This window comes from Rhineura floridana, chromosome 11, assembly GCF_030035675.1.
Source record: "Rhineura floridana isolate rRhiFlo1 chromosome 11, rRhiFlo1.hap2, whole genome shotgun sequence".
Classification (NCBI taxonomy): Eukaryota; Metazoa; Chordata; class Lepidosauria; order Squamata; family Rhineuridae; genus Rhineura; species Rhineura floridana.
Genome location: NC_084490.1, coordinates 15,053,610 through 15,064,644, shown reverse-complemented (window position 1 = coordinate 15,064,644; position 11,035 = coordinate 15,053,610). Strand labels below are relative to the sequence as shown.

The following is an 11,035-nucleotide window of genomic DNA, read 5'->3' as shown; positions in this document are numbered from 1 at the left end:
GAGACGGCCTCCGCCAGCTTGGTCAGAGAAGCTGCTGGGCAGCAGAATGAATGTTACACCAGCAGCAACCCTAGTTTACAGTCTCCTCGGCCCGACACCAGGTGCAGGCCCTCACAGCCAGCTCCAGGACAGAGTGGTTTCCTGGTGACAGAAATGGAAGTTCTGTAGACCACAGCAACTCCTCCCCCTCATCTCTGAAGCCTGTGCTGGTGTTGCATTGAGCATCCAGGTGGGGAAAGCTGGGTCAGATCAACTCCTCCCGGTTCACCCATCCTGGTCTCAGTAATGCACACCAAATCAGCACCCTCATCCATGATCAAATCATGGATTAGTGTTTTATTGTATACCAATCTGGTGTTAAACAAAAGCACAGACAGGCCTGTGGACACAACAGATGAGTAGTGAGGAACTTGTCCATGGGAGGAGTGGGAGCAAGGAACAAGCTCACCACCTTCCCATGGCTATACTTCCATATAATAACAACAACAACAACAACAACAATAACAATAATAATAATAGAGGAAGAGGACAAGGAGGAGGAGGCACCACCCTGTGTGACAAGCAACTGTCTGCAGGCTAGGATGGGTGAATAATCTGCTTAATTCTGATCACACAGTCAGAATGAAGAGGATTTTTTACCTATCCCAGCCTGCGGCCTGTTGTTTGCTCCATGCAATTGTTCTTCCTCTTCCTCCTCCATGGTCTGTCCCTGCGGGGGAGGCTGTTGCTGCATCCTACACTCTATTGTTGTGCCAGGGAACGTCCTCTGCTGCTTCCTCCTTCTCTGTGGTGAGGCAGTGGGGAGGCACAAGGCAGATCAGCAGCGGATTGGTGGCAGGCAGATTCCATCCCTAGCCTTTAGCAATTTCTTGTGAAAAGAGGTGTGTTTGAATGCCATGAGCCACTCTTCCATGTGTTTCCCCCCCCCAGGAACTTCCTCATTCCAGGTGTGTTGAAAGCTGCCATCCTGGATACAGGAGGATGCCTCGACCAGGCGAAAAAGTTTGCTGCTACAATTGTTCTCTGTGCCCAGAAAGGATGGTGTCCATTAATATGGGTAAGCAACATGAATTCAACAAATGCAGATGGCTACTGTCAAATAGCATCATAAACTGTCAAACAGCATCATAAACCAACAGCTATATGTCAGAAACTGATTGCTATCTGTCAGATTTTTTTGTTATGTAGGAGTTGCTTTTTGGGTTCCAGATATCAATTACTGACAAGTATTGTCTTTGACATTTCAGATTACTAAAACTAACTCCCTTCTAAATTAGTTGTCAGAGTTTTTTTTGCCAATATTTCTCACCCTGGAAATAAGAGCAGAGAGGCTTTTGCTGACAGAGAAACTTCTCCAGTTGAGGAAGATCCTTAAGAACCTTAAGAAAGACCCTGCTAGATCAAACCAAAGACCTATTTAGTCTACAATTCTATCCTCAACGTGGCCAGCTAGATGCCTATGGGAAGCATGACAGGAGCACAATAGCTTTCTCCCACTCATGATACCCATCAACTAGCACTCAGACATATACTGCCTCTGAAATTTAAGGTATCTCATACCCATCATGACTAGTAGCTATCAATAGCCTCATCCCCCATGACTTTGTCTAATACCCCCTTTAAAGCCATGTGAGTTGGTAGTTATCACTGCCTCTTGTGGGAGTGAATTCCATAGTTTAACTATGTGTTGCATGAACTAGTACTTCATTATGTCTGTCCTCAACCTCAGGACAGTAAAGGTGTAGCCAATATGGTGCTGCTCCCAGTGTGCCTCTGCAGTTCCAACCTTGCCGCCACCCTGCCTCACCCCAGCCCTGCCCAGGTAATCTGCAACAAAGCCAGTGCTGGGAGGGCCCCACCACACAGGCCATTACTGTGCATTTTTTTCCCATTCTAATGAACTTTATGAAGTATTAACTTAAGTAAGCTGGGAATGCTTAGTTTTCCCTAATATTAATATCAAATCAATCATATCCATAGAAATAAATGGATTTACCAGTGTTAAGCAATTTTTTGCAGATGTATGGTTAGTGGCATGATTGACAGCCACACTGAAGATGAACTGATCCCATTTGAGTCTGGAAAATCTCTCTGTCTCTGTCTCTGTCTCTGTCTCTCTCTCTCTGTCTCTCTCTCTCTTGCATTCAGATTCAGAACATTGTCAAAACTGCCCAGAAGATCAGCATCCAAACAAGATGAAGAATCAATGCATTCCTAAAGGCATAACATATTTATCCTATGAGGAACCTTTGGGAAGTATCTTGGTGTCTTTTACTGTTTTCTTTTCCACTGTCACTGCAACAGTATTATGGTGCTTCGCACAGCACTGCAATACACCCATTGTCAGAGCCAACAACTGGAGCATCACCTGCATTCTGCTGTCTTCGCTGCTGCTTTGCTTTCTGTGCTCTTTCCTATTTATTGGCAGGCCTGGAAAGGTGACCTGCCTTCTGCAACAAACTGTGTTTGGCATCTTGTTCTCTGCCGCTGTTTCTTCTGTGTTGGCCAAAACCATCATGGTGGTTCTGGCTTTTATAGCTACAAAGCCAGGAAACCGGATGAGGAAATGGGTGGGGAAAAGACTGGCAGTGACAATAATAATTCTCTGTATTCTTGTTCAAACTGGCATTTGTGTAGTGTGGCTGGCAACCTCTCCTCCCTTCCCAGAATTTGACATGCACTCCCAGATTGGTCAGATTGTAGTGCAATGCAATGAAGGATCAGCCACAATGTTTTATACTGTTCTGGGCTACATGGGGCTTCTGGCCATCACCAGCTTCACTGTGGCCTTTCTTGCCAGGAAGTTGCCTGATACTTTCAATGAAGCCAAGCTCATCACCTTCAGCATGTTGGTGTTTTGCAGTGTTTGGGTCTCCTTTGTCCCAACCTACCTGAGCATCAAAGGGAAATACATGGTGGCCGTGGAGTTCTTCTCCATCTTGGCTTCTAGTGCTGGTTTGTTGGCCTGCATTTTTCTCCCAAAATTGTTCATTATTCTGTTGAGGCCTGATCTAAATGCCAGGGAGCATGTGATAAAGAAAAGTAACTGCCTTACTTGACTCTTCAGAAATATTGATTATTCAGACATTTCTCTTCTGGGTCTAAGGTTGTGGAGGTGGTGGTGGTGGTGGTGGTGGTGGTAGTAGTAGTAGTAGTAGTAGTAGTAGTAGTAGTGATGTAATCAATAAGCATAACATTTTCTAGAGTAACTTACAAGAAGACAAGTTTTTGGTTCAAGGAGATTTCATAGGAAAAATTGATTTGGGTGTTGAGTCTGGTGTGATGTCCCTACATTGTTCTGATGTATTGGTGTTTTTGTTTCTCTGTGGTCTTCTTTGACAGCAAGTTGTGGAATACCTTTAATAAAGTCAAGCTGATCACTTTCAGCTTTTGGGTTCTTTATACTGTTTCTCTGTCCTTTCTTCTAATGTACATGATAGCTAAGGAAATCTAAATGACCTTGCCCTCTCGTGGTGGGTTGTTGGGTTGCATCTTTCCCCCAAAGCAGTACATTATTACATTGAGGACTGACCTAATTAGAAGAGAGCAGGTAGGTTTGTTTGCTTGCTTGCCTTGAGCCATGTAACTCTGGTACAGTAATGGGGAGACTCAGGGCCAGGGGTCAAATATGCTCCCCCCAGCCCTCAGGGCTGCCCCCAGACCACACATCCTACTGAGCCAACACCCCTCACCTGCTTAATTTACACTTTTTTGAGTGCTTTTCCTGGCTGGAATGCTTCTTTGAACTCTGGTGATGTTTCTCACTTGCCTGGATGGACATATTCATACCAATGTGTGAGAAACAGCAAAATGCCTCTTCTAAAATGAATCCTGCTGGACCAGATATTTGAATAATCTAAATAAAATTATTATTATTATTAGTAGTAGTGTTGTTGTTGTTGTTGTTGTTGTTGTTGTTAATATTATTATGCCTGATGTTGCTAGGCACTATATTATTTTTTAAACCAATGCAAACCCTTCCAGCTGGCCTACAATCTAAATTTACAATCTGTACATTTAATTATTTTCCCTGTACACATTTATTCTAACTGTTTATTAGATTGATCACCCCAATATGATTGGTCATGTATGGTTTTCTTTTTCTCCCCTTTTTTTTCTAAAGCTTAGAATCAGTTTTCAATTCTCTGTATAAAACAGCAATAGATAACTGTGTTTCATCATTGCTTATTCAGTTGTGGTATTGTTATTACTATCATGTTATTCATTTTATCATTACTATAAAGATTTCAATCTCCTTTCTCTCCTCACTGTAATTATATTCAAATGTCATCATGAATTTAAGTATAAATATTGTCTCCTCTTTGTCTTTTTTGTTCTATTCCTCTCCTCTTCATGTTGTTCTTTCTTATCTCATTGCTGTATATTATTTAATTCCCAAATTACCAACTCTTGAGGAAAATAGAAAAAAAAATCTCAATAACATAAATAGCCCCTGTTTAAGTGGAAATTCAAATCTGCAAAACAGAAAAACAGAAACGAACAGAAAGTTATGTTAAGCCAGCTGAATTGTGTTTCTAGAAATGATTTATAATTCTGTAAATAAGTTGTAAGGGAAAACAGTTGCTTCTGTTTTCTCATTCTTGAAATCGATAGAAAGAGCCCATCTCTCAATCAACAAGTTCTCCATGATTTTATTATTTGATGACACCTTTACTTATCCATCATTCTTGAAATGGCAGACTAACCACAATCCATTATTGCCAAGAAACAACCAAGCAACAAAGACATCTTAACAGAGCAACCAGACTGTTCTTTTATCCCCTCCCTTTTGCAGCTACACTTTTTTCAATCCTGTGTGCCTTGACCTCCTTGCCATTAACCAGTTTTGCAATTCTTCAGGATGGAAGGTCCCGACAACAGTCTGCTGTTGATAATCTTTTGGGAGGATCAGGCCTCATTGCTATAGGGAATAGGCAGACAGCTCTGGCCCTCTATGAGAAACAGTTGTTGGATTAGGTAAAGGAAGAGCCAAATATGCCTGCTCCTACTGAACCGAGTTCCATCAGTAATTCCTTCATGGTGGTGGCCAGCGATGAGAACTGCAACTCAAAATACTCCAAAATGAATCACTTCTCCAAAAAGCACCACAGTTTAAAGTTGCCCTGTCTTTTAAGAGAATTTGCAAATTTGTAGACATTGCCCATGCTTGCATGTAATGCTAACTGAAGCCATGCGCTGTAAACTATAGGACAAACCTTGGTTTCAGTGTGCAGCTTGTCTGGGGTTTGGATGACATGTTAAGCCAAAGCATGGCTTTGCTTAGCACAGTGCAGCAGAAAAATGACACGGGAGGAGAAAAGTGGTCGCAATATCCTCTCTGGGAGCCAAGGATGGGGGAGAAATTTGTTTCAGTTTGCATTTAAAGTTGAATTTATCAAATTTGCATTTTCCAAAGCAACAGAAGAACTGAAACACAACCATCCTTCAACATTTGCACTTATTTAAATTTTCAATGCAGTTTTCTAACCAATGTTTACAAAAATGCATATATTAGAGAAGTTATGGATAAAATAATAATAATAATAATATTTAATTTGTTTGTCGCCTATCTGGCAATTAGCCACTCTAGGCGACGTACATTAAAAGAGATAAAATACAATAACAGATGTAATCACATTAATAACAATAGGTAAAATACTGGACAGTCATCAATACATATAAAAGCAATTATAATAACAACATACGATAAATGACAGAATCATGGTGATTTACCCAATGACCTCAAAGGCTTGCTGGAATAGCCACGTCTTCAGGGCCTTGCGGAATACATCTAGGGAAGGGGCATGTCAAAGATCATATGGGAGGGAGTTCCAGAGAGTGGGGGCCACCACAGAAAAGGCCTTCTCCCTAGTACCCACCAACCTAGCTGTTTTGGTTGGAGGGATTGAGAGAAGGCCTTGTGTGGCTGATCTAGTTGGGCGGCATAATTGGTGGCGGTGGAGGCGCTCTTTCAGGTAAGCTGGGCCGAAACCGTACAGGGTTTTAAAGGTTAAAACCAACACCTTGAATTGGGCCCGGAAAACAACCGGCAGCCAGTGTAGGTCAAACAACACTGGTGTGATGTGATCCCGTCGGCGGCTGTTGGTAAGTAAGCACGCCACCGCATTCTGTATAAGCTGTAATTTCCGGGTTGTTTTCAAGGGTAACCCCACGTAGAGTGCATTACAGTAGTCCAATCAAGAGGTGACCAGGGCATGCACCACGAGCGGGAGCTGTTGAACAGGGAGGTAGGGTTGCAGCCTACGTATAAGGTGTAATTGATACCAAGCTGCCCGGCTCACAGCTGAAATCTGCGCCTCCATGGACAGCTTGGAATCAAGAACAACCCCAAGGCTGCGGACCCGATCCTGTAGGGGCAACTTCACCCCACCAAACACCAGGTCAACATCTCCTAACCCTCCCTTGTCTCCCACAAGTAGTACCTCGGTCTTATCAGGGTTCAACTTCAACCTGTTCCTGCCCATCCATCCACTCACGGATTCCAGGCACTTGGACATGGTCTCCACAGCCCTCTCTGGTGAAGATTTAAATGAGAGATAGAGCTGAGTGTCATCCACATATTGGTGACACTGCAGCCCAAATCTCCTGATGATCTCTTCCAGCGGCTTTACATAGATGTTAAATAGCATGGGAGAGAGGATAGAACCCTGTGGCACACCACAATTGAGAGGCCATGGGTCTGAAACCTCGTCACCCAATGCTACCTGTTGGCGCCTATCAGAGAGAAAGGACTGGAACCACCGTAAAACAGTGCCTCCCAATCCCAAACTCTCCAGGCGATCTAAAAGGATACCGTGGTCGACGGTATCAAAAGCCGCTGAGAGATCCAGGAGGACAAGGAAGGTGAATTCTCCCCTATCCAGTGCCCTCCTCATATCATCTACCAGAGCGACCAAGGCTGTTTCAGTTCCATGTCCAGTCCTGAAACCCAATTGGTATGGATCTAGATAATCTGTTTCATCCAAGTGTGTCTGCAACTGATTTGCCACCACTCTCTCAATGACCTTGCCCAAGAATGGTAAGTTTGAAACTGGGCGGAAGTTGTGTAAAATCTGGGGATCCAAGGAGGACTTCTTTAAGATGGGTTTAATAATAGCCTCCTTGAGGGCTAGTGGCATAACACCCTCTTGCAAGGGTGCATTAACCATTGCCTTGATCCCCTCACCCAATCTCTCTTTGCAGCTCATAAGGAGCCACGATGGGCAAGGGTCATTTAGACAAGTGGTAGGCTTTACAGATGAGAGCACCTTGTCCACATCCTCAGCAGGAAGAGGCCGGAATTGATCCCATTTGACCAGTTTGCAACTGGTTAACTCTAGCTCACTCACTGTATCCACGGCGCACGGAATTGAGCTCCTCAGGTGTTTGATTTTATCAGCAAAGTGCTTTGCCAATTTGTCACAGGAGGCCTTATACTGTTCCAAGGGTTCCTGAGCAACTGGACCGTCCAGGCTTCGGACCACCTGGAACAACCTCCTGTGACAGCACTCAGCTGATGCAATAGAGGCAGCAAAGAATTCCCTCTTTGCTGCCCTTACCGCCACTTGGTAGGCAGCTATTGCTGCTCTAGCCTGTGTCCGAGCGTCTTCGGAGCGCGACTTCCGCCACCGGCGCTCTAGTTGTCTCACCTCCTGTCTCAAAGTACGCAACCGTGGTGTGTACCATGGTGCTACTTGAGTTCTATTCAGGGGGAGAGGACGTTTCAGAGCCACTCGGTCTAACGGCCCGGCGATCCTCTCATTCCACTCCATCACCAGGGCATCGACCGGGCGACCTTCAGCAGGTTCCAATTCCCCAAGCGCTGTCAGGAAACCATCTGGATCCATCAGGCGCCTGGGGCGGACCATTCTAATAGGACCTTTACCCCTGCGGAGGGCATGCGGCATCGAAAAATCCATCTTTACCAGATAGTGGTCTGACCATGACACAGGGGTAAAAGAATTAGCCCCTAACTTCAGCACACTACCCTCCCCTCCTGGGACAAATACAAGGTCAAGAGTATGACCAGCTACGTGGGTGGGCTCAGTATTACTAAGGCGCAGTTCCCAGGAAGCCATGGTTTCCAGGAAATCCCGAGGAGCTCCAGTGAGAGTGGTCTCAGCGTGTATGTTAAAGTCACCCAGAACTAACAGCTCCGGGGACAACATTTGCACGTCTGAGATCACCTCGAGCACCTCGGCCAGGGAGTCTGCCGTGCAGTGGGGCGGGCGGTACATGAGTAGGATCCCTAAACTGCCCTTCGAGCCCAACCTCCAGTACATACAATCAACAAAGCTAGTCCCACGAAGGGGAGGTCTGGCAAAGATGAATATATTAGTGAAAATAACATAAAAATGCATTATATTAGGAGAAATAGCTTGCAAAATGAATCCATTAGTAAAAAACTAAGATGTTTTTAATATGTAAACATACAAAAATATGTTTAATAGAAGAAATTCACACTAAAATTCTGAAGGAGATTCGTTTGCAAACCTGACTAACGGAATTTAAGATTGGAAAAATGAGCAATTGAGACAGCCAAAATTGATAGATTCTTCCATCCCTACTGGAAGTCCACACATTTATTCATTCATGCTAAGCCATGGCTTGGCTTGGCTTAGCGTGACATGCAAACTAGGCCATTTCCTTTCTGCCTTGTTTTTCTTTAGGTGTCCCCCTCAGGCTGGTGAAGGACCCTAGCTTAGTCCCTTCCATTGTGATCCCCTGGGAAGTCCACTATTCTTCTGTTGTTTTTCCTTTATAGACCCAGCTGGGGCCTGACTCCGCTAGGTCTCCCAATCAATCCCTTTCACCTGAGGAACACAGGAAATTGCCTTATACCTAGTCAGACCATTGGTTCATCTAGCTCAGTATTGTCTACAGTAGTGACTGGCAGTGGCTCTCCAAGGTTTCAGGCAGGAGTCACTCCCAGCCCTGCCAGGAGATGCCGGGGATTGAACCTGGAACCTTCTGCAGGTAAGGCAGATGTTCTGCCACTGAACTATGGCATTTCCCCATTAAAGCAGGGGAAGGATAGTAGCCACCAGGCATCAAAGGCTATTGAGAAAATGATATTTGGCTCTGAAGGTACACAAACAATCTGGAGAAACTGTGATTTTTCATCTTTGCATTTTCATGGCAATAGATACTAATTATTTCAATAGATACAAGTGTAAAATTGCCAGCTGATGCCAGGAGATTCCGGGGATTGAATCTGGGACTTTCTTCATGCAAGGCAGATGCTCTGTCACTGAGCTACGGCCCCTTTCCAAAGAGATGCCTGCAAATCAAAAGCAATACAGTATCTGAGTAATATTCATTACTTAGTTGGCCACTCTTTCACATAGGGCTTCTGTAACATTCCAAGTACTTGCCACACATTCCCTCAGCAATCCTAATTGCAACGTCATCCAAATACTGGGGAGACAGAGAGGTAATATAGATCAGAGAGACTGCATCTCTAGGAGTTCAAACCCTTTCTGCAACTATGGGATGCCAGAGAAAGGAAATACAGTCAGAAAGCTTATTTGGCTACTGTCTGCTGTTGGCCCCAGGTTTAGATCTTCACTGCAAACAATACACCCACCAGTAGGTTAGTTTAAGTTTACTAAATGTATAGATTGCTTCCCACTACAAATGTTCTGAAACAACTAACAACTAAGTTAGATTAAAATCACATTAGTATATTTTAAAAAATAGATATAACAATACAATATAATATCACTCATACTGTCCAAATGCATGTGGGGGAAGTGTATTTGCCTCATGCTGAAAGAATGACAAGGTTGGTACCAGGCAGGCCTCCCTGGGGATATATGGGGGATGGGGTTCTTTCAAAGAAGGACCATTAACTCATAACCTCCCTCAGGACCTCCCTCAGAGGTGGCACACAGAAAAGGGTCTCGGACTGTGATCTCAGAGTCCAGGCAGGTTTATATGGGGAAATGTGATACTTTAGATATAAGGGTTCCAATATGTATAAGGCTCTAAATATAAAAACCTTGAATTCAGCCCAGAAACAAAGCAACAACCAGTGCAGCCAGAACTGATGACATATATTCAGGCTTTCTCTGAAACAATAGTTTCATAATTGGGATACCAGCCAAAGCCAGTAAATTCACACTGTGCTACTGAGGCCACATACATCCATTGTTGGATTAAAGAGTATCCTCAAGTTGCACAACTGCTCCTTCAAAGGGAGTGTAACCCCATCCAGAACAGGATACATTTCACTCCTCTGGACAGAGGAATCACCCACTAGCAGTGTCTCTGTCTTATATGGGTTGAGCTCCAGTTTATCAACTCACATCCAAACTCTGTGAACATATTAACAATAAACTTCCCTAAACAAATAGCCAGGAATTAGTGACAACACACTGCACATGGAGGGATAGGTCTTCATCAGTCAGTAATTAAGGAGTGGAGCTACAACTACTACAGAGAAAACAAAGAAAGCCAGTGGCTTTTTTAATTTGTTTGTGTTGTTGACCTTTAGCACTTTATTAAGAACTGGACAAACTTCCCCAAATTTACTATCTGGATTGACAGTTGTTTGTATTCCTTCCAAGTCCTGCATTTTGGGGTGCATCAGCGAGGAAAGTGCACATTTGGGGAAAGGGAATCTCTTTCCTCATATAATCCTGACCTCCTCCCCTGATGTTTCTTGGAGTGTAGTTATTGATTCTGCAGGAGAAGTCCAAAATTCAGTATGTCATAATCATAGTGTAGTGACTCGAAGCCCTTCAATGCCTGAAAGAGGAGCAGATGATGGCAAAGGGTTTGTCACACAAACATGTTGTCTTTGGACGGAGAGAAACTTAGAAGTTGTCTTCCTTTCAATTACTGAAATTATGGTGATTTCATTCAGCATCTTGAGGAAGCCCCAGAGTGACTAAACAGAGGCCACTTGCAAAATTCATAACACAGATAGCCCAATCCAAGTCACATGCTACTCTTTCTATAAATATATGCATTAAAACATTGTTTCATCTCCCAGTTCTGACACCCTGAGCTGTCCATTAGATTAACATCTCCA

At 43.9% G+C, this 11,035-nt stretch overlaps 1 protein-coding gene across 1 annotated transcript; it reads left to right on the top strand.

The window, feature by feature from the left end:
- Window positions 1–2,195: 2,195 nt before the first annotated feature.
- LOC133367472 (vomeronasal type-2 receptor 26-like) lies at window positions 2,196–3,059 on the top strand. The gene has a single exon (XM_061591575.1). It carries the CDS (start codon window positions 2,196–2,198, stop codon window positions 3,057–3,059), a length of 864 nt encoding a protein of 287 aa, XP_061447559.1.
- The last annotated feature ends 7,976 nt before the right edge of the window (window positions 3,060–11,035 follow it).